This window comes from Musa acuminata, chromosome BXJ1-9 (assembly GCF_036884655.1).
Source record: "Musa acuminata AAA Group cultivar baxijiao chromosome BXJ1-9, Cavendish_Baxijiao_AAA, whole genome shotgun sequence".
NCBI lineage: Eukaryota > Viridiplantae > Streptophyta > Magnoliopsida > Zingiberales > Musaceae > Musa > Musa acuminata.
The window spans coordinates 48,425,368-48,450,605 of NC_088335.1; the positions used below are offsets into that span (position 1 = coordinate 48,425,368).

Sequence of the window (25,238 nt, forward strand, 5' to 3'; positions counted from 1 at the left end):
TGAACCCTCAACTCCCCTACTAGGGGGACACTAATAATAGTCTCAAGTTAATTAAAGAGTAAGGGAACTAAAAGTTTATAAGTATCTGGCATCATTCTTACCTTTTATGCCTTTAAGACTCATCCTTAAATGATAAAATCATACAAGCTTACCCAAACTAGATAATTCCTTATAAGCCTTTATGTCACACTAATAATGACAACAAATCTTATATTATCCAACGATATCCATATTATTCCTTTTACACCGGATCATACCATAATGCTTTTAAGAAAACTATTCGGGACTGAAGATAAACTTATAGCGGGGTGCTGATGAAGAATCAGCTGCACTATTTACATCGATGAAGAGCCAATGAAGAGTACTCCAATCTAAGCCAGAATCCAAGAAACGAATATTGCCGATGGACGTAGAAAGAACAAATGATTTTTAGGGATTTGATGGCTAAAATTGAGCTAAACTCACACTACATATTTGTAAACAGATTTATTCATCCATCAGGTATCATCATCTCCAGAACATTAGATGCAGTTCAGTTAACAGAGAAGAGGAGCTATCTGTAATTGCCAGAAAACTATTGTCAGAATTGTTGTCGATGAAAATATATCTTCTCGCTGACATGAAAGCATAGTAATTGCAGTCTTTGTGACAAACCCAAGGTCCATGAGAAGCAACCTCGCAAACTTGGTATCTCCCATTTAGCAGCAAAGGCTTGCCTGTGAGAGATGATGCTTCGAGTTTGAAGGGCATATAATGTGGTAGTGTATTGCCTCGTCTGAAAACAGTCACGAACAATCAAACTCCTAAAACAGAGGAGAATGTATTGGAATTATCTGCAAACATAACACAACAAATTGCCTGAACAAGCAACCAAAGCAAATGGCATTAATCTTGTACAGTCCACAACTAAATGTACAGATTAATCATTTAGGCTCTGATATCAAGTGCATAAAATCGGTGGCAGAACAACATAGAAAGCAGCAGCTGCGAGCTAACTTCAGTGGATACAAGTGTGGGGGACTAATGGGCAGGTAACAGCACATTTAAACACTAGTATAAACAAGCTGGAAATTCATGGTGTGACAATATAGGTGGAAATTGCCATGAGTGGAAAAGGTGGAGAATAGCTGCAAGAAAAAGAAAAAAAAAACATCGATCACACAATTGAAAACAGGCAAAATAAACTGTCAGAACTCAAACAACAGTATATGATCTACCTCTGTATCTGATGATATAATCAGCCCTCTGTCCATCTGTCTAAAATGGTTAATCAGCTGAGAGCAATAGCTTATATATGATTGTTGATTCTTTTAGTCAAGAAGAAACCATGAGAACTATTGTGCAAAACTGTCAATAGAGACACTGTCACATGCATAGCCACAGTTCAAGCATTTGGGATGTGGCGCTGCCTGTGAAAGGATCCCCAGAAATCACCCACTCCAATGGCAATAGTTTTGGAATCATGACCATCTAAACTCCATGTGTTGGTAAGTTGTCTTCATCTTGTGGATTTTCAAGAGCTATCACATGCTTTTTAAAAGAAGCTGCTGCATTTTCTCTTTCATCTAACCTTCCGAGACTGTTGAATATTATAGCCATCAAGTAGAAGGCTTCTGCAGCCATTTCATGATACTGCAGAAAAAAATGACATCACACAACTGCATTACTATAAAAATTAATAGAAGTAAAGTTGCACAATATTTCAACTAACTGAATATGGCACTGTTAGATCTAGCACAAACAGGGCACCATCAGATGGCAACCAAACAAGAGATACTGCAAGAGAAGCACATACAACATTACAAGCTCACCTCCAAAATTTGCAGTTCTTCAGAAGCTTGACTTAGAGGATCCAGCACAGCGTCAGGGTCTTCTGAAACTGAATTAAGAATTATAAGTAGAAAATAGTCGAATAACCAGAATGCGCTGTTAATTATGTGAACAAGTTATATTGTTATCAGAAAGAAAATGCATGTAAGAATCAGAACCCATCACCAGTTGTTCATGATGCCAAGTTGCCAACAAAAGGATGATGTCCAAAAAGACAATGATGGCCAACATTATTGATTCAAATAATACTTAGTACCCACTTATATCTAAATAATTTTAGCCTGTAAACAGTTGAATGATCAAAGTATCTCAGAAAATTGTCTTATAAGAACTAACAGCATGGGAGATTTTAGTAAATAAACTCACAAGTACTCTTTCACTGTTGAAATTGGAAAAAGAATCAATCTGTTCTATATTTGAATAATGAGGATTAGCAAAGTTCACTTGTATTAAATGAAGATGCACTGGACAAAATGCATAAGATGAAAAAAAGCTAAACATACCCAAGTAGCTAGGGTCAGCTAAAAGGCATTTTGCTACTGCAATATTGGCTCGTGCACGCAACTCCAATCCTCCATGACCAAGAATCATTGGAAGAGCTTGATATATGAGACTTGATGCTTTCTTAGCATGGCTTGACCCAAGAGAGAGCCATAATTCAGCAAGTGTCACAGTAGCAGATGCTTCAAGTAGATCCAAGTTAAATGTTTTGCAAAATGACAAGCTTGCTAATACATAAGACAGCCCTAATACAGCATCGCCTGATTTCTGACAAAAGAAGTAGAAAAGAAAGTTTTATCCTGAGATTTTCAGAAAGAAATTGGTATAGTGAATACTCATATCTTACCTTGTGAATTTCAGCAAGCAATAGAAGAACAGTGGCATTCTCAACCTGCATATTGAACTTGTAGCATGTGCAGAACAGATTGCTTGCTACAGCAGCTGCCTGAAAAATAGAACTATGAATTAAAGTTACCATCCTTTTTTATATAATATATTAGCAGGAGGAGAAAATAAGCAACCAAAAAGAGGATGTTCCAAATCGAGTCAAACAATGAATAAAGACGGTGCACAACTTTGCAATTAAAAGTTCAAAAACTCATGCCTTGCATGGTCATATATTTAACAAACTGCTCCAATAATTCTTCTTGCTTCAGTAGAATGATTTCTAGAAGTATCCAATTGGAAAAAACCTTTCAAGTAGATGATAAAATAATGCAAGAAATTGACACCAGCTATTTGTGAACTTAGCCCGCCAATAAATGTCATCAATCCAATTAATCAAGTTAAGCCAAACATTGATATATCCAAGGTTTGATGTACCACCTGAAATGGTTCAAAACAGGTGGTGCATACCGGTCTGCTAGTTGACCGGTACACGGACCAGTTGGTATTCTGAAATATGGCCCGTACCAATCGATACGGGGTGTGTATCGACCGATATGGTCGAAACTTGTCATGTATCATTTTGTATGGGTTGGTACCGATCAGAATTTGACCGATACCGACCCAAATTGGGTCTTGTTTGACCCCCAATGGTCAAATTGACCATTAGAGCCTCATTTAGGGCTTTAAATCCCCCTCCCTCCCCCTTCTTTCATTCACTCTCTCATTCTCATTCTCACTCTTTCTCACACTCTTACTTGTGAATAAAGCTCCTCGGCTAATTCAAGATCAACGATAAGCAACTTCTTCCCGTGTGACAAAGTTGTTCCTCGACGGATCCAAAAAGATAAATTAATTTTTTCCTCCTTATAACCTATTCATTTATGTCTTAGAAACAATTTATTCTTATCTAAATACAATTTATATACCAATAGACTAGGAATTTTTTTTAAAAATGATTATTTATATTTTTGTCAATTTGTGATTTTATTTTTTTTAAAACAATACATACAATGTACCAAATACGATATGCTGATGGCAGTCCACCCAAGGACCGATACCACTGGCCACCAGTCGGCACGACATAGCTGTCCTTGGATCAGTGATTTAAAAAGCGCTAGGCGCCAAAAGGCGCCAAGGTCCACAAACGCCCGAGGCGCTAGGCGCTCGCCCAGGTGCTCGCCCAAGCGAAGCGAGGCGCTAAATTATAAAAATATATAATATAATTATAAAAATATATAATATAATTATTTAAAATTATCTAAATTATAAAAATATATAATATAATTATAACAATAATTTCAAATAAATAAAAATTAACAACATTAAAATCAAAATAATATATTATTAATCTATTAACAGAAAATTAATCATTTCAAAATTCAAATAAACTTAATATTAAGAGTATACTGAGCCTGATGGAGAAACGAGGAAGCAGCGGCGGCGAGCGGCGGCAGTAGCAGCAGCGAGCGGCGGCAGCGGCGGCAACAGCAGCAGCGGCGAGCGGCGGCAGCAACAGCAGCAGCGGCGAGCGGCGGCAGCGGCAGCGGGAAAGGGAAAGAGAGCGGAAGGCGCAAGCAGCAGGAGGCCTCGAGGGATGCGCGAGCAGCGGGAAGGCTCACGGGAGGGCTCGCAGGAGGCGAGAGGGCTCGCGGGAGGGCTTGCGGGAGGCGTGAGCAGCGGGAGGGCTCGAGGGAGGCGCGAGCAGCAGGAAGGCTCGCGGGAGACGCGAGCAGCGAGAGGGCTCGCGGGAGACGCGAGCAGCGAGAGGGCTCGCGGGAGGCGCGAGCAGCGAGAGGGCTCGCGGGAAGAGCGAGCAGCGGGAAGGCTCGCGGAAGGGCTCGCGGGAGGCGCGAGCAGCGACAGCGGCGAGCAGCGGCAGCGAGCGACGAGATCGCGATCGGGATCGGGATCGGGATCGAGAGCGGCAGCGGCAGCAGGTTAGTGTTGGGTTAGGGTTAGGGTTAGGGTTGGGGTTATATCGAACCAACTAACAACCGAACCAGGACCGAACCAGACCTAAAATTTTGGTTCGGTCGCCTTGGTTTACCCAGGCGCTCGCCCGAAGCGCCTAGCGCCTGGGCTCGGGCGAGCGCCCAGGCGGCGCCTGTTTGAAGCGCGCCGCCTGGGACATTAGCGAGGCGCTCAGGCCTCGCCTCGCCTCGCCCGAGCGCCTAGGCGAGCGCCCGAGCACCTTTTGCAATCACTGCCTTGGATATATCTATGCGTAGAAAAGTAGACAACACAATTGCCCTAGAGAGATAACAAAATGACATGTTTAGGATGAACATAGAATGTTCTCTCAAGGCATGAAATTTGCAACATCAGAAATTTATACAAGTAATGAAATTTGTTTGAGTTTTAGTTTTTGGGTCAGGTTGCTCCAAATGATATCAACCTGGATGAAAGATCTCTTCTTTTTTTACCAACTTTAAGTTGTCACATAATGTACGTAATAAACGCAGATAAGAAAAGACTTATATTAACAAAAGCAGATATGTGATCAGCTTTAAGATATTATCTCATTTGCTCAAGCCTCGCATGAAAGAAAGACATTGGTTCCCAGTTCAGAGATCTTATTTGTGGAAAATTGTATATAAAAGATGAGTTTTCCTATGTATTTGATACTTGAAAGTACTCTTATCACAATCTGGCCCAACAGGATAAGTCTCTCTCTCTCTCTCTCTCTCTCTCTCTCTCTCTCTCTCTCTCTCTGTGATTTATTTGAGATCAGTTTGTTGATCCCTTAGTTAACTCAAACCCCGTGTCTTGTCAACACTGAATTCAGTTTGGAAATTCTTAAATTTGCTGAAATTTGACACATTCTTGTGAAGTATTCCCCCAAAGCCATTTCTCATATTATGGATGAATGCATTGGTTGGACATGGACTTCAAAGTTCAAACAACACCAATACATGGAATCTATGATATTCTTTGTACTTTCTGATGACAAGAACGACAGTGTAGGTAAATGATAGAGCACAATATAATCACTTGTCACTTATTGGAATAAGGAATAATACAGTACACACTATGATATTAATGCATGAGATCAATCCATAGAAAGTACACATTGAACTACTTGGACAATGCAATGTTGTTGTGAAAATTATTGACGAGCCTAGCACCTTAAAATTATTGCCAATAATACAGTAACTTCTATATAGACATATACAGAATCTAGCTGATGAAATCGCAAAAGACAGTAAAGAGAATCCTCAAGAAATAAAGTTTCGGTTTTCAAGTTTGTACATCTTAAAATTCTTCTATCATAATATGTTCCATTGTGAGGTTATGTTTAAATAAGAGCATTTAAGTATGAAACTTCTGCAAAGATTTCCTTATTAAGGCATTGATGCAAGTACAAACTTGCAGGATAGATTGCATATATGGCCCTCAAACATGTATTTAAAAATCAAGCAACATTTTGAAGGTGTAAATATAAGCATGCACTTCCTTTTGGATATGCATGTAAAGAAGGAAAGCTTGAAGGTTGACTTGTGAATGATAATAGTAAAATCAACCTCAACAGGAGCACAAAACTATGCTCTGATTTTTACTTCAGAAACCAAATCATAGTACACTAGTGAAGAGAAGAAACTAAAAGCAAAAAACAGAAGGGATACAATACCTGGCTAAATTGATTTGCTGCAAGTAGCGTACGTGCATGTCGAAGGCTAGCCTCAGTCTTAAGCTCCATATGCACTCCAGTGACAGATGATGCAAGAACACCAAACTGATCACATACTTGTTGAGCTTCTTGTAGATTCCCCCTGGATTATACTCACTCAAATCGAGATACATCTAGGAATCTTCCACTACATTGTGTTTTAAGTTGCCAGCAAGAGCCAGATAAGTAAAACAAACTTCAAAGAAGATACCTATGTAGAGCACGTTCATGAAGCAACTGCAGCTTAAGCAGTCGGATGTGTGTGCTCGATACAGAAAACTTATCTTCTGCAAGCTTCAGAGCATTAAATGCTTCTGAAAAAATGAAAAAACAATTTTAGGACTCAAATATGTAATTTAAGATATTTTCTACCACTTGAACCAATGATACAACTAAGATCATGAAGAAAAATTATAAATCTACTTCAGACATTACAGGAAATAACAGTGTGAAGAACATGAAAACAAAAAAGAAGAATGCAGTCGTATCAAAATTTAAGGTAACTTCATAGTTACCAGTATATCCTTTGAATACACTCAAATGTTGGATTAGTTTGACATATGCTAGTGATAACTCCGATGAACTGTCACAGTAAAACAAAGCCACATTAACCTAAATATACAAGGGCTTCAGCTAATTCACAGTTTGCACAAGAAAAAAAATACAAAAATAACAAAAATTATCAAAACCATGAAATTTACTATTCATTAGCATCTAGTTACCTTGCAGCATCAGCGAAGCAAGTGGCATAAACCAATGCATTCATCCGAACTAACGGAGCACTGAAGAAAGAAAAGTCAAATTAGAGGATCAAGAACTGAGCCAAAATAATAGGATACCACCAGCAACTTTCAATTCATGTGTTATGAATTAACTAGGATTTACAACAGGTATTGAATGATAAAACTGAATCATCTAGCAGAAATACTCAAAGATAGAATCACTACAGAAGCTTCTCTTTCTAACAAAAATAAACAAGTTATATGCAATGTCGATTAACGACAGCTAGTGGATGATAAAGAAGAATCATCAAGATGGAATCACTATAAAAACATCTTTTCCTGCTTTAAATAAATTACACATCACATTAATGATTTATAGAGAATTAATGCTATAAAGAGGTATTGATTGTAATCCAGAAACTATGACATCATGTTATAATATACACCTTCTGCACAATGACTGATTCATGTCATGTATCATTTTGTGAACAGCATACAGGAAACAGGAAGTGTGATAAAACTAACTGAAATCTAAAAATTAAACCATCACTTTATATTAAATAAACCTTTGCATAAAGACTGATATGCCACACATAACAAGTGTTACCATGATAGCATTGCAGATTCTGATTGAACAAAACTCACTGAATCAATCATTATGAAAAATGACATATCTTGGCAAAAGAAATTATGAATCAAAACAGCTAATCTCTAGACTAGTGATCCATATAACTCATGTCCTGCTGAAACTTATCATATATTTGGCTCAAGAAGACATAAATTGTGTCCTGATGGCATCTCCTGCAGTACACAATTTGTTATTATATAATTTCTTTGGTGAAGTTGTTTTCCAGGATCATATAATTAACCTCTCATACTATCAAAATAAAATTTCACAGATGCTTTACAATAGGTGAGGGCATTGAGATTGAAATTAAATGTCCATCTCCCAGAAGGTGAAACCGACAATCAGCCTAAGGAAAGAAAGCAGTTTTGCCAGTTCAAGTACATAGAGAATTCAAATTGATGGACAGCTAGCAGTCAACTGCTGCAAGTTAATCAGTTAAATCAGTAACATGCCTTCCCATCAAGTTCCCAAAGAAATTAAGAACAAAGTTGAAATAATACCTGCCATAGTGCTCCCATGATGTAGCTCTAAGCAAATATGCTGCACCAGCCAATTGCAAGACGGACCCAGGCATTGGGTTGGGCTGAGCATAAAACTGAAATGTATCATAATCATTAACAGATAAACTCCTGGGTTTTTGTAACTTTTTGAGCCATGGATTGCCAACAGCTGATAAATTTTTAAGCCATGAAGTGCTAAAAGCACCAGTATCATTTAGCTGCAGAAGACCATCTGCTCCAAATTCACTCAGCACATGTGAACTTAACCTTAGTTCCTGAAAGGGGGTAGTCAGCAAGAATGGGAAAAAAATATTACAAATACTCTGGCAACATGTTTCAAGCAGGATAAAAAATAAGCAAGAGACAAGAAGTCCACTTACCCTGCAAACACTTGTAGGACATGTTCTAAGCTTCATAGAAGCTTTCGGACCAAAGGATAGCAAAGGCTTTTTCACATGCTGAAAAAATTAATCATGTCAGGAGACAAAAAAAACTTAATCTGCTATGTCATAAGTTATAACTTGAGAACATCATAAATTGGAAATATACATACATAAATATACACATATCTAATGAAATAAAGAAGAAAACCAGACAGCTCCATTTTCTATAGTTGTATAGAAATTCTAAACTATATAATTCCATGACCTAATAGTTGTACTGAAGTCCTAATTCAGCAGCGAATCAGCCAAAAAGATTGTCAGTCTCCATATCATTCATTTTCTACATTTATTTAGCTTCTGCAAAGGGGCCCCTAAATAGCTTCTCCATCAACGTATGTAGTAGCTAAAAGTTTTTGACAATAGCCCAAAACACAGTCATTTACTGCTTCTCCTAAGTCTTAACAGAAGTGAAGAAAGTGTTGACCTTTTATCCACTGTTTTAAGAATGGAAATATTAACAGCATTGACAAGAATTAAAAGTCAATTTCATACAGATTTACGTATAATAATCATTTTTTACTACAACAATTCAATCTTATGCTTCAGGGGCAGGATTAAAATCTCAATCTGGTACCAATACCAGTTGACAATTACCACTACCATGCAATGTGCCAAGTGTTGGCACAGAATGCTACAGGTCAGATGAGCCAAGAGAGAGAGAGAGAGAGAGAGAGAAGAGGAGGAGGATAGGAAGTAGCAGATGAGGAGAAGAGATGAGGGCAGAGGAAAAGAAGGTTGAGGAGAGAGAGGGAGAGCAGAACAAGAAAAATATAAGATAGATGTCAATAGGGTTCGGTACCATGCAGTCAGCTCGATATAGGTAGTCTACCACCCAGTAAAATAAACTTATGAGGCAGTATGCTCGATTTCTAACCAGATCAGATGAAATGCCCAGTCTGAACACCAATCAGCCATTTGAACAAAACTTCAAATCATGCTTCAGGATTGGAGAATAGAACATAGCATCTAAAATCACAACCAATTAGAGGTAGTGGCACACAATCCAGCAAATAAGATGTGATAGTAAGGTCGAATACTGATATATTATGTTAAAAATTTTGAAGCAACAAAAACCCCCAGTAAAAAAACAGTTAACTAGTTTAGGATCTAGGATTTGCCATGGTTCATCACAAACAATGCATATAGCACATGTAAATTGTGATAAATAAATTCATGCCATGATAATTTAGCCGAGACGAGCACAAGACAATTATTCTCACAACTTAAGGACTGTGCCTTTGGACAACTAATCCACCTCCTAGGCTCTCTTCATGATTCTATGTTGTTTCCAAGGCTTTACCGAAGACATCTGGAACAATAAATGCCTTTTATCATCTTTAACAGGAATAGGTTTTGCAACACTGCCACAAATAAATTTCATTTGTGCCAAGACGTTCAAAGTAGCATAAGCTTATTTTTCATTCTAAAATCGACAGGTTTGTCAATTTTGTTAGAAATGCTCCAGATCATACAGATTGATGTTGTTTACTTTACAATCAAAATATATAAGGTCCAAGAACAGAAAAGTTGTTTATACCAGATTCAGTCTAATTCTCTTGAAAAATATTGCTTCAGACTAGATTTTAAAAAAAATCATGTTTTACACTTTTCTTTATCCTCTGGAAAAAATGAATCATTTTTTTATTCACAATACCCAAACATGATGTATGAAAACTGCATAAGGGGCAAACAAAATATACCTTACCAAGATTTCATAGTTGTATAACTGAAAACTAAAGATTTTAGATAATCTAAATTCGAAAAGACATAAAATGAAAACTATCAAACTCACAATCGACTTAAGGACTCTAATGCCTAAAAGACTGCAAAAATAGAAGTAATTAAATAGAACTAGTCCAATCAAACAATGGAATCGGAGATCATGAGATGAGGATCCTAAGATGCATAAGCTTGTTCATTTTTTCATTTATACTATAGTATGAATAAATTAAATAATCTAGATTATAAAAATTATTCTTTTGATATTATGTTGTTATGATTTAAAGGAACCTACTCTAATGCCTGATACACCCTATGATATCGTAAAAGGGCCAACAAACTTATAAAGAGCATTCAAGTAATTAAAACATCATCAGAGAAGAACTTTTATAAAGGAAATTACAAAAGTTATTCTTTTGATATTATGCTGTTATGTTATAAAGGAACCTACTCTAATGCCTGATACACCCTATGATATCGTAAAAGGGCCAACAAACTTATAAAGAGCATTCAAGTACTTAAAAGTTAAAACATCATCAGAGAAGAAAAGGAAATTACTAATTTATTTAACAAAAGTAGGACTTCCAGAGCTTTCTAGAGTCGAACTTAGACTTCTTATGAAAGAAAGACTCTACGAGAGCTTAAGTTGGCCTCTGAGACTAATGCCCTTACAGGTTACAATTCAAGCTAAAGGGGTATTTATCGAGTTACAAAAGGCTCTAGAGACTTCAGAGATTGTTACAGATATATCTAAAGTTGTTAAAACTATTAACTTTATTTTATCTTTTGTGTGACAAGGCTTGTGAGGTGGCTTGCTTTTTTGTCCTAGTGATGATGTGTTGGTTGTTTTTTTACATCGACTAATATGATTTTTTGCCTTCTAATGTCAACAGAGTCATCCTTTATTATTTTTTCATATCTTCAAATGTTGATTATGCTGTTACACATCATTTTCATCCATTATTTCTGTAATATTAGCATTATTTTCATTAATAATATATTGCACCATGTTTATTGATTTATCATTATCTTCTTATGGATATAGATCAATATTATCATATTCATTTTTTATAGATATCAATCAACATTATTCTCACTTTTTCATTTTCGTGTTTTTCTTCTGCGTTATCTTCATTAATAATTTTGTTTTCTCATTCCCAAGGTGTCGTATCCTAGATATTATCGACTCTGTGATATATACGTAATTCAGTCACCATAATAATTTCTTAGTTGACTTCCTCAGTTCTTGTTATAAGTTGAATTATTGGCATAAATTTGTCAAAGTATAAATACCAAATTCATTGAGCAATTAGTCTCATGTCATATTGATATTTGTCATCCATAATATATTTTGCTTTGTAGTCCCTAATATTTTGCTCAGATGACTGAATCATATAAAAGATCATGGGATAAAAATCAGATGAATGGATCAAATACTGAAAAAGAATCCAGAAATCATCCTTCCATAGTTCGACCATTTGGTTAGGCAAGATGGATTTTGACACTGACGAGCTTGTTCATTTTTAATTGCAATGTAGACATGTTGAACTTGTAGAGAGATCTTCCTTTAAAATTTTATCCAAGGACCTGCATGAAAAGCTCGTTTCTCCAACCAGTCTTCTTTCAAGAAAATATGATATTTTTTTTTTCTTTTCTGAGCAATTTCCAACACTCATTATACCATTCTAAATACTTAATTGTTTAATGGTGTGCTATGATCATGTCTTCATAATCCAGATTGACATAATGGTTTTAGAAGTATTCTTTGTGAAGACGTGGGGTTATTATTTCATACCATGCCATTATTCATACTACTAGGGGTTTCTAGTACTCGATCCAATAAAAAGAATCATTGATGTAATTCTTGTTGATGCTGTAAGATTAATTTCATGCCCTTTGTTCTGGCTATCTCAAATATATAATGTTTAACTTTTTGTGATAGCTTTTCACTTTGAATTTTTGTATAAATTCTCGGACCACATGATAATACCAAGGTTCGTAATTTTGTATCGTACCGACGTTTTGAGCTTTGCTCGGTACGGTACGGGCGTACCGAGCAGTATGCTAGGGTGTACCGCTCGGTATATATCTTACGATCCTCATCTCATCATCATTAATCTCATTGCTTAATGCTTCATTGGATGATACATACCAATATGTCAGAACACCCCACTGTACCATGTGTCGATACGTACCATACCGATGGTCAATCAATACACCGGTATGGACTGATAAGATGAATCATGCATTAAATTATATCATCACTGATAAATAACATCACACTACACAATCTACGAGAAAAAAAAAATATTCGTTCATTAATTAATATTCCAATCACAATTTTTTTTTCCTTTTTTATAGACTCCCCAAGTGCAAAAAAACAAAAATAAGAAGCAAATACAATTACATCAAGGAAAATCAATTTTGGGGAAGATAAATTTTTATATTTGTTTTGGTAAATATTAAATAATATTTCTTCATGAAATATTTGATTAATAGGCTTCTTTATAAAGGCTTCAATCATCAAGAAGAGTCTTTTCACACTTGAAATCTTCAATCCAATCCAACATTTAACATTTTAACTCATCCTTTTATTTGCCTTTACTTTCTTCTCCTTGAACAATCTTGGTAACTAATGGAGGATTATTAAGATGCTATTCTTTGGCAACTTGTGACATTTGCCAAATAGCACCTAAAGTAATAAATTTATTCAAACAAATTAAAATAATCCAGCTTCAAAAAAGAACTTGGATTTATTCAAATCCAAGATTCTGGCAAGGAGAAACCTACTTGGCTAGGACACACCTGTTTTATACTATCTTATCTATCAAACTATTTGGAAAAAAAAATGATGAAATCAATGCTTTGTGTTTACCCCTATTGACAAGTCATCTCATAATGAATGCAAATTTTCACTACCAAATTTCTACCATGTGAATCGAGACACTTGAAACCCACATGAACTATGAAAAATATACCAACAAAGAAAAGATAATAAGAACTTACCTTGAGATCAAATTTTGCCAAGGCAAGATGATTGAAGGCTAACAAATTTGTAAGCTTCAAATGATCAGCCCTCTCAAGTGATCTTTTTAAAAGAACAAGTAACTGTTGTTGGGTGGACAATGGTGTACCAAGACCAGTAGTAGTGCCCAATGAATATGGAGAACCAATTATTCCAGTCATGTTTGAAATCCCTATCTCAGATAAGAGTTTGCATATGGCTGCCAACGTGTAAGCAAGGCATGAATCATCATTATTCTGTAAAAGGTACCATATTCAGATATGCTATTACTAATGTAGCAACTCTAGCAAAAACTGCAACAGATAGCAACAATGCAGAAAAACATGTAGTGCATAAATCTCCCACAGGAAAGAGAATTCATAATATACAGAAAGGCATCCAGATAACAAATACTAATAGTTTAATACATTACTTTTTTTTTTTAAGAACCTTTTAATTCATATGTGATTTTGTAAGAAAATATTACATTATCAAGAACCAGCTATATTTATTTTCACATAATACATATCAAATCATTACATAGATTATCTCAAGGCATAACAATGTAATGCAATACTTGCTTCAGGCTGCATGTGTCCTTTTACTCAATATGGAATCTGGGGTGTTTTGCATACAATTCATGCATTGACGACAATATTTCACTTTAGTATATTAACCTCATTGATTGGTGATTATTTTCTAATGATTACGTTTAAAATATTAAAATTGACTTTATTTTTGGAAAACAATGCACACATATGTTAAAAATTTCCATATTCCAGTACATCATAATCCAACTCTTCACTTCCACAAAATCATCCATGACTTCATGTTAAGTATTAGCACAATCCTCAAACACATTAACAAAATGAGATTGATGTTAAGAGCTAATGTACTTATCAGTATAACTAAATAAAGACTAAAGCATAAAACCATTAAAGCAGCAAGGTCTTGAGCTTAGTATCAACCACGTACTTTTTTCTTGCTATTGGAAGCAAATTTATGGTCCCATAAAATTGGGTCTCTAAGACCAAGAACTCAAGTAGAAACATCTCATTTGAGAAGATCGATGCCAGATAACAAATAACTGAAAAATGATTACTGATGTTAACAAACCTAGCTAGGTTGTTTTATAGCATATTTGAATTTAATAGTGAGAATAATGTTCTCCAACAAACAATAAGAATTTCATGATAAATTATAAAAAGAAGAATGTCATTCATAAACTCAAAGTTGACCAATCAGCCACATTATTACCTGTTGAGCGATCCGTACTGCTTCAGTTAGAGCCTGAAAAGTAGCAAAATAGAGGGATTATGGGTCAGCATATAGGTGCGTGTATAAAGGTACATGTGAGATCCTACTACAAGAAAGGAAGTGTTACCAGGCAAACCAGAAATATCAGTCTAATCTGCCTTTGACTGGATGACTAATTATAGAAATACAAATTCATCATTAGACTATCGCTCAAGATTTTGAATACCATACCGGTGTACCGATCAGTTGTCAATACGATATGTACCAAACTGTACCAAGTTATACCTAGCATACCGACACATGATACACTAAAATGTACAGATGTACTGCCCATACCGGTCCTCTATTGGACTAATACGTATTGCCCATACCGAGCGGTATGGTACGGTATTGCAAACCATGCTATCGCTAGTCATCAAAAACCAAAGAAGTGATAGCATAACTCCATGACTTCATAAACTTTAAAGTAATGAGCCTTTTATATTAGGTAATATGCCATGAAAATTATATAGGCTAAAGGTTGAGACCCAGCAATCAGGTACATGGCAATCAATCAAACCCTGCGTGAAGCATCCTTTGTTCAAGATTAACTCGAGCTGAATAACAAACTTGGTGGCTCAAGTCAACCCTGCTATGTCAAGATTGCCTCAACCAGCCCCCCCAATAAATGGATTCAGCTGATGAGTTTGACTTCATTGGTTCACATCAGACTAGCACTCCTCTAGTTAGTGATGAATAAAGAATCACAGTGTTTGACATAAATGCTGTATGCATGGAAAAGATAAGTCCACGGGATAATGGGTGTCGCAGGATGGTGGTGTAAAGGTCAAAATGTCAAACTGTCATCTACAACCGGAGAGGGAGAGAGATCGATAAAAATGACTTCCACAGATAAGTTACCTCCAAAGCCTTCTTAGGATGCCCCAAATGGCACTGCAGAGTGCCTAAGCATAACAAAGCTGTCTCAAATCTCCCAACTTCGAATTCAGACGATGGAGAGGGTGAACGACTAAAGAGTCCCTCCATCCCAGCACTTCATGAAAACAAGCAACCAATCAGAAAACAGAACAACATTATCAAAAATCTATCTAACATTTTAAACATTTAAAACTATACATGCAAAATGTGGACTAATTATGTGATAAACACTGTCATGATTGTTCCACATCATTATTTCCTCACAATAACAAAAATTAAACCATAAATGATTAATCAAGCACTTGAATATACTATACCTTCATAGAATATATGCAAGCAAACCTGTGCTAAATATTTATGCCTCTGACTATGATAAATGACATTCACAACTATCTGTCCAATACGTAGTATTGTTGTTTTGTTCAGCAAACTATTAACCATTTAATTTTTGTCTGTGATAATCTTTTCATTATGATGCATATTGAAATGTGATGTCACCTCTCCCTTATATTGGGTAGCATACAAGTTCCTTATTAGTCCCTCTGATAAATTGATCAACCACTGCATAAAGTGAGATGGCTATTTATCCATCGAATATTAAACTTCTTTCAGCATTTTGAATCTATCATTCAATGAGTGCATATTGAAATAAATATTACTTGTAACTTTGGATTCGGATGGTTAAAATGCGAAGCGAATTAGAGTACCGAGTAACCACTAGGTACCACCCAGGTTAAGGGAAAAAGTTGATATGTCAATAATTTAGTACTTAGATTAAGAGAAGTTTTTGTCAATAAAGATGTCTTTTTCATGCATTATTAATTTGGTAACTAGAATACAAATTATTTGAGTTATTTTAGCTGAGCTAAAGGATATAGAACCAGATGGATAGTGTGGCCGAGGAAAAGAATAAAAAATGAATAAGGATAGAAGCAATGGAGGATAAAATGAAGAAAAAACATTGGATATAGTTTGATAAAAAAATCCACTTCTTATAATTTTGTCTCATTTTTTCCTGTGTAAATTGGCCTTCCCATAGCCTGCATGGTAGAACCTTGTGCGCTAGACCACCCTTTGTATTATTATCCCATAGGCTCATGTATCCTATTGTCTCCTTGAAAAACCCAACACTTGGATACACGTCCATATCAAATTCTTGTGCCCATGTCCATACAACCTAAAATTATGATGAATGACAATAAGCAGAACAGTTCAATATACAATTAATGCTTCTTGCAACAATGCCACAAAAAGGGATCTCAGAGATAATTTAAAGTGTACCTATAATCAAAATAGCAGTGAAGCTCATCTAAAGCAGAAAGATAATCATTGTGATAAAGAGCGTTTAAGTACTGCAAATATCGTGCCTGCAACACAATTCAAGGGATAAGTGTACACAAGCTGAAGCAATATGCAAATAATCAACTTATTATAGAAGGGTAGAAAAGGTTTCAGATATCTGAAATTAAATATCATTCTCTCATATATAGGCTTTGAAACTTACACGATGAAGCTCTGGAGCTAGCTTTTGCAGCTGCCTTAGAGTAGCAGAAAATGAATACAAGGGAAATGAGATGGCATCCCTAGCAAACAAAATATGTGATCAGAAACTGTGGACAAAGTTTGTCAACCAAAGAAGAGAATATAACACTCACTTCTCAAGCAAATCAGCTTGCATGTTCAGATACCCTTCTATTTGCCACCTTGATCGAAGAACTCCTAAATTATCATCAGTTCTGAAATTATTGTTTAGCAAGGGAATAAGACCACCACTTTGAGAGCCACCATCACCATGTTTTATCCTCGGATCATCTGAAGCCTGATTATCTGGGCAATTACAATAATATGGTCCTTTACTGTGTCAACATTTGCTCTTATGTTAACAGAAGATATAATGAACTTAAGATCAGATATCAGTTAAACAAAGTAAAAGCAAAAGGCATCACTTTTTAAATCTGCTGAGAGTAACAAAATGTAAGATGTAAGAATAAATAATTCCAATAGCCACAATATTGGGTAGGTGAAAACGATCAAGCGAAAGGCTAGTTTGGATATGACAGGAGACCATAACATGAAAACAAGCATCAAGGAAAATGTACCCTCTGTTACCAAAAATGTCTTTTCAAACAAAAGACAAGCATTCTCTCTTCATGTAGTACACCTAAGCGGTAATGAAGCTCTTAACATATCGCATAAGATTATTACACCTAATCATAATGAAGCTTGTAAGAAAGTTCTGTAAATAAATTGTGATACTCCTTGAACATGAAACAATAAAGTTTAACACAGAATCATGTCACAGCTACCAATTAAGCATCACTGAACAAGAAAAAGGCATGATAACAAAAGCAGACATGCAAAATATATGAAACTTCAAGGACTACAAAGATTGGTCTATAAAAAGCAGGGACTTATATCTTCCCTACACCGAGTACAATTTGTTTGGTCATATAAACAGGAAAAGTGTGCCAGTAAAGAAGGGGCTGATTAAATATGCAAGCCATACATGCCTTGATCCTTGCTGGAGCACCCCAACTGACGCCACAGACCAAGCATAGGTTAAAACATCTGGTTAATTTAACCTTGACTAGCAGCTACGTTGTCGAGAATGATGAGCTATAATCCATGCCCCAAATTTGTCATACAATAGACACATGATCAATTTGGGATTAGATGCGCCAAAATTATGAACAGAGAATATAACAAAAAGACCCCTGAGTTGCACAATTTTATTCCACTTCAAACTAAACCTACCTAACGCTCCAAATAACAACCACATACTATTGATGTGCCCAATCATTTTATACAGAAACAAGGTACACTTTCATGATTGACAAAAGAAAATGATAATGATGTAGACATGTAGGTACATATGAATTACCATGATTGACAAAAGAAAGACTTCAGAGTTAATCAGCAGTGAGCAGTTGACAAAAGAAAGTGACCAGATTTGTCTCATGTAACATTATATGTATATAAGTGAATGGCTTTTAAAAGAATCAGCAAAATTAGAATCATAGAAAACCAAGGTTTGCGATTTCGAGTCATACCGCCCGGTATGGGCGGTATATACCGGTCCGTCCATGAACCGGTACGCAGACTGCCCACAACCGGGCGGTTTGCTCGATATAGCGGCCTAGCTACGGCGAGGCTGAGCGAGAAGCGTCGAAGAAGGAAGAAGAAGGAGAGGGCATTTGAAGAAGAGGGAGAATCAGGAGAACCTCGGCACGAACTTATTTCCACGCTCTTTCTCAATCCCGATCCAGTGCCACCCTCCCTCGACGATCCCAATCCAAGAGGTAACGGCGAGGAGAGTCATAAAGAGGAGGATCTAGAGGCGCGGGGATCAAGGGAGGCGGCAGCTAGAGCAGCGAAAGAGGCAGTCTCCTTCATCGCCTCATTTGCAACTCTGCGGCCTTCTTCGCCGAAGGCCGGAGACGTCTACGGCCTTCGACGTCTTCGCCGAATGCCACAGACGAGACGACAAGGAGAAGAGGAGGAGGCAACGTCGCAGAGGCTACGTATGCCTTTTTTTTTAATATTTTTTATATTATTTTTTATATTTTTTTATAAAAATATATTTTATATTTTTATATATTAATTAATATATATATATATATATATATCTATATATATATATATATATTTAGGCATATCGCTCGATATGCCTTGACATACCGTTCGATACAATGTACCGTACCGTGCCGAACAAAGCTCGATACACCGATACAATACGAAATTTTAAACCTTGTATAAAACAATCAGAAACCTAGACAAGTAACTATGAATTTAGAAATATCTTCAAATTAGATGTTTGAATTGGTCAAATAGATAAAGCCACATAATGTGGCTCATTAACAAGTTTCTCTGCTCATGGTGAACAAGTACATTTAAATTCCCAGACACCAGCCTAGCTAATATGGTTTGGTTCAATCAGCAGGAGTGTTCAATTTCACCAAATACAGCATATTGTCTATTTCTAAGGTAACAAGAATAATAAGTGACTTCTTAGATATTGTACCAACCAGGACAGAAACATATAGCAGCAAATAATTGTTAAAGCAATCAACAAAATGACAAAATAAGATATTAATCACCACTACTCAGAATCAGACTAGATTATGGCAAATAATACCATCTTATACTTTTGCAAAATATTTTAGATATCATGGCCCCTACTATATCAAAATTAACAGACCTTCAAGAAAACTAGAAAGGAATTTTGACGGAATGTGTGTCAAATTTTCTGCAGCTTGTGCATCATTTTCTAGCCCATATTCTTCAAATTCAGCAGCTTCACAATACACTTCTGGATCCTCCAGCAGTTCATGGAATTCTGATCCATTAAAATCATCATCTTCGGCCATTTCATATGTAGAATCATTTGAGTTACAGTATGCCACTAAGTTAGTCAAAAGATGGCAAACACCCTAAACATATTACAGAAAAAGAAGATGTGAGCCTTGACTAAGCTACTTTGCATAAAACTGTGAGATAATAAAATTATATGCATTAATGAATTCAAATCAACATGAACTTGGAGAATTTAAACAAAAATGATAGTCAAATAAAGCTGGAAAATTCAAGGAAACAAGCTAAATGGACATCACATTTTTTGAGTTGTCTAGCAACAACAGCAATACTTAAGTTGGAACTCATAATTTTTATTAGCATAAAGCGAACAGCAGCCTCAGCCATCCATTCCTCAGTTTCCTATAAACGTATCCAAATATCATCCTAGATATTATTATACTTGAGCAGAAAATAGCCTATCTCCTCCAAATTCAACTTGCAAATATAGAAGGGATTACAGAAGTTAATTCCTCAACCAACCTAGGGAACACCGTGACAGATCTATTTGAAAAGATAATCAGAGCTAATAAAAATAAATTTAGTAGTTAGAGGTAAAAGAGTCTTAAAAGCACAGTATCAGCTACTAGAAACTTGAAAAGTGATGATGGAGATATGCAATTAATAAAAAACGCTCCTTGAAGCATAGTTTGTTTCATACAAATTGTAATAACCAAAGTGTCATGTCTTATTTCTATACAGTAAAAGAATGCTGACTGCTGAGCCACTGCTAAGCATGTCTTGGTGCCTGGTCAGCTCAATCTGTGCCATGTGCCTGTGGGCACAGGCTTTGTGCTTGGGCTGGCACACACAGAAGCACAAATGACGCATCAATACTGGAATATCCTTCTTCTTTCGAGTATCATTTTGTATATACTCTTATCATACAAAAAGACCTTCCACAACATCCCTCTCCTGAGTGCATTTTTATCTGCACATTTCACAACTATAATTGCATCCACTTCATCTCCATATTTATGAGTTTCTATCCGCTCCTTGCCTGAATTCACAGAAGGGACATCAGATGCAACACATGTCAAACCTCGAGTACAAGCCTTTTCACGAGGAAAAAAGATAGCATAAAGCTACAACAATCACAAACAAACTTTATGCTTTATCTAATCTTAAACATGGCGTGCAGACTCTTCACATCACAGAAACATTCCCATGTATTGAGAGTGTGAACTTTACTAATAACAGTTAACTGATTTAACATAGTCTGATATTGTCTTTGTGATGTTATTTGTGGTTAACTAGCTTCTTAGTATCACAGAGCTTATACAATACACTCCAAACTCCTGCTCAATTCAATTGAAAAAGGGTATAGCCAGTATCCAGGAAGATTTATTGAACCTCGAGACAAGCAACCAGCTTCAGATGTATAACTGCACCAACTAGTTTAATTCGGTAGGGGGTAAAGACAGAAATTGGTTCAGAAAAAGCAAAATTTTGCTCGAAGAGATTACTAACTCATTAATTTAAAAAACCTGAACCACTATGAGTAGTGTCATCTAGACCTTACAACCAACTCAATTTTCCTCCAACATCCTATGTAAGACCAGAATGGTGGTATGTCAGAATTTGCCCCACGTAATATTTGATGTCCTCATCAAGATTGAAACATAGTCAAAATCAAACCATAGTATGATGCTCATGAGACTCAACACAGCTGTAGTTCAACATTTTGATGTGCTTTAGCCACATCCTCAAATAACCTTTCCTACTTGAGAGCATTATCATGCCCAACACTAGGTCTGCTCTAATATACCACACACACTCAACCTAATAACTAACTCACTAATTTAATAAGCATATACCACCAGAACAAAATACTTAAGTAGATTCATCTTAGCCCTTTAAACTAACTCAATTTTTCTTACACATATGACGTGGGACTAAACTAGGGTGTCGTGTACCACCTATCACAATTTATTGACCAACACAAAAACAACCGAAACCTCATCCAAGGTTAGTTGGTAGAGTAAATATAATGTTTAACAGCATAAGGACATTTAGGAACTAGCTTTCTTGAACTTTATCATGTTATTATAACATGATTTTAAATGTCATTAACAACTGACATAGAAACAAGACCCATTAAAAAAGAAAAAAGAATTACTAAGACTGATAGATTGACCAAAACAATGTAGCAAGCAATGACTAGAATATCTAAGTTGGTAAATGAACTTAAGATATTGCTTGGATATTAAATGTTGGAACAATATGGAGTTCAAAATGATAAGGAAATTAGCTGCATCTGTATCATACTTCAAACATATACAGTATATATATATATATATATATATATATATATATATATATATATATATATATTCAAATATTTTAGAATCCTTGAAGGAATAAGACTAACAAGCAATGGTTGGAATCTATGTGCTGTTTCATGAATGCAAGATATAGCTTAGGATATGCAGTGTCAAGATAAAGTAATATTTCTTAAATAAATAAGATATTGTTTACATTCTTGTGGCACATTCACACATAGACAATAAAAAAAATTAAAAGACTATACAAGAAAGAAGGAAAGAATGGAATGTTCTACAGACAATAGGATCCAAGAATTTGTGACATCAGAAAGATAATAAATAAGGTATGACCAAACTAATAACAACATCAAAATGCAAACACATTAAGAAACTTAAGTATACAACACAATGATGCACATCTCTAAACACCTCAAAGGGCAGCATATTGAAGGTCAGAATGCAACACCGGATAAAGATTCCCAAATGACTATTTGGATCCAACAAGGTCTGCTCCTCTTCCATAGATGAGCCTTCAGGGGCTGCAAGTACTCCTGACCAAAACTAACAGTAGTTTTCATGACATCTAAAAAACCATAAGAAATATGTATGCTTGCAAGTAAGAACGCATGTATGCAAGCACAAATAGATAAGAAGAAAATTGCATGATATGTGATTTCTACCTCGCAGTTTATCAAAAAAATTGAACAAATCATCTGGTGAAGATAGGACCAACAGGTTGCTTATCAAATGCTCACTTAACATAGCCAAACCACCAAGTGCCTTCAACTGATTTAGAAGTTCTTCTAATGAAGGATCCAAGAAACTCTCACAGGACTTCAAATCACAAAGAAAAGAACAATATAAGCTACTTAATTGAAGGAAACTGACTGTACCAACTAGTAACTTAGCTGCATGTATTAAGAAACTAGAAGATTGTGGATCAAAGATGAAAATTTGAAAAATGAAAAACTAGCAAGTGAGTTTCTGAAATGCGTTGGAAATAAAGAGAGTGATTTGTCGGGTACAAATTAAAGAAGATTGACAAGGACCAAATGCCAAACTTGATCCACAAAAAGTGTCACTGTTTAGCCAAAACTTAATGACCATAACCATAGTAAACTAACGAGTAGTACAACGCTTTTCTCACATTGGAGTAACACTTTGTTTGATGGAACTCCGAAAGAGTAGGAAAAGAAAAAACAGAGTTTGACAGTTGCCTACAGGACAAAGTACCAAAGTATATATGCAAAAAAGAACTACCAAGAAAGCAAAAAATTAAGAGAGAAATAGGAGGGGTTTCAAACGACCTATTAAGGGAAAAGTGGAAGAGACCAGGGAGGTGGTGGTGGGAGATGGGCTGGAAGGCTACCAAGAAAGCAATGAACTACCAGATCGCCCAAAAGACAGACGTAAGAGTAAGCTGAGAAAGATTGCAGGAGTATCGGATCAAACCCTGGTAAGGGAAAAGAGGAAGAGGCCGAGGCAGTGGTGGTGGGATATGGACTGGAAGGCGAAGGACATGTCCGGCTGCGTGTGTAGAGCGAAGACTTTCGGTTGAACTTGCTGAACATCGGCGGAGGGTGTAGAAATAGCAGAAAGCTTTCGTGTGTAGAGCGACTGGAATGGGTTTCAGACGACCTATTAAGGGAAAAGAGGAAGAGAGACCAGGGAGGTGGTGGTGGGAGATGGACTGGAAGGCTACCAAGAGAGCAATGAACTACCTAATCACCCGAATGACAGACGTAAGAGAATGATAGCAGGAGTGTCGGATCGAACCCTGGTAAGGGAAAAGAGGAAGAGGCCAAGGCGGTGGTGTTGGGAGATGGACTGGAAAGCGAAGGGCATGTCCGGCTGCGTGTGTAGAGCGAAGACTTGGACGAGGTGGCAGACGGCGATCTTGTGGGGGGTGATGTCGAACACCGGCGAGCCGCCCTCCTTCAAGCTTCCTCCGCCAGCCATTGGTCGAAATCGCCGCTCGAACGGCTCGGAGCAGCGGAGCGGAACGAAACGAGGGTTTGATTTCCTTTTCCGCCTCTTATCAATATTTCCATCTCCGACCATCGAGCTCCAAATAAAAATTGAAAGGGCAATACTTTTCTTACCCGATGTCGGATTCTCGCTCTCTTACCTCCTTTGTAATTGGAACATAAGTGGGACCATACGTGTCGCCCAGATCCAAATAAAGAGGTAGCGTAAGACACAGTTTATTGCTTTATCAGTGAATGCACAGTGGTATTACTTAAGGCTTCTTCATTGTCACAAATGGATTAAAATAAAAAAACAAAAAATAATGGACGTTTGACTTAGAAATTTTTTTGATATTATGTTTTTAAGCAAATGAAACCCCCTAAATTGATTTTTAATATCTTTCGTTCTTTATTATCGTCTATTATTATTATTATTATCATTGTTGTTGTTTCTCTTACTCCTACGGCTTCCACTTGGCCCTTCCCCGTCCTCCTTCATTGTTTATCATTTCCTATCCTCGAACTCTCTTTTTTTTTTGTTCGTCTCTTTTCCTTTCTTCCTCTCCTCTCGTTCGGGGAGGTATAGGTAAAAAGAATAGGAGAAAAAAAAAAGATGGGCAAAGAGGAGAAGAGGAGAATGGATATCATTCAGAATATATAAAATGAAAACTATCATTCAGAAAGAAAAAAAAAATTTCCATTCTCTTATCTCTGAATCTTTTAAGTTGTTTCATATAAATTTACACATCTGGATCTTGATCCAAAAAACTTATTTTTACATATCCATGATGTAATTCAAAATCACAATGAGTCACCATGACAATTCTTAACAAGTTCATTTAAAAACTAAAGAATTTTTTTTTTAATTATGATCAATATATTTTTTTGAGTAACATCTTTGACTACAAGCTTGACTTTATATTATTAACATTATCTTTTAAGTCATGTTTAGTCTTATAAAATAATTTATAATCGACTCTTTTACAATTATTGGACAACTCAATGATTTTTTGGACACCACTCTAATCCATTAATTTTAATTATTCTTTCATTGCTACTACTTTTCAACATTGTTACATTT

The 25,238-nt window shown here is 36.2% G+C and overlaps 1 protein-coding gene across 5 annotated transcripts; it reads right to left on the reverse strand.

Annotated features, from left to right (window-relative positions):
* Positions 1-794: 794 nt before the first annotated feature.
* LOC135581045 (anaphase-promoting complex subunit 5-like) lies at positions 795-24,244 on the reverse strand. Of its 5 annotated transcripts, none has more exons than XM_065084358.1 (21): positions 23,967-24,244; positions 22,871-23,024; positions 22,620-22,741; positions 19,775-20,006; positions 17,232-17,403; positions 17,081-17,159; positions 16,858-16,943; positions 15,559-15,691; positions 14,659-14,691; positions 13,404-13,658; positions 8,616-8,693; positions 8,236-8,510; positions 7,108-7,167; positions 6,901-6,968; positions 6,597-6,699; positions 6,347-6,488; positions 2,678-2,776; positions 2,334-2,598; positions 1,812-1,879; positions 1,218-1,632; positions 795-1,127 (listed from the first exon to the last, which is right to left on the reverse strand). In XM_065084358.1, the coding sequence occupies exons 1-20, from the start codon at positions 24,147-24,149 to the stop codon at positions 1,471-1,473; spliced, it is 2,769 nt and encodes a 922-aa protein (XP_064940430.1). In that variant the 5' UTR covers positions 24,150-24,244; the 3' UTR covers positions 795-1,127; positions 1,218-1,470. The 5 variants fall into 5 exon arrangements, with proteins under 5 accessions (XP_064940430.1, XP_064940432.1, XP_064940431.1 ...); XM_065084360.1 differs by having other exon boundaries at positions 22,620-22,751; positions 23,967-24,211; XM_065084359.1 differs by lacking the exon at positions 23,967-24,244 and adding an exon at positions 23,643-23,960.
* Positions 24,245-25,238: the final 994 nt, after the last annotated feature.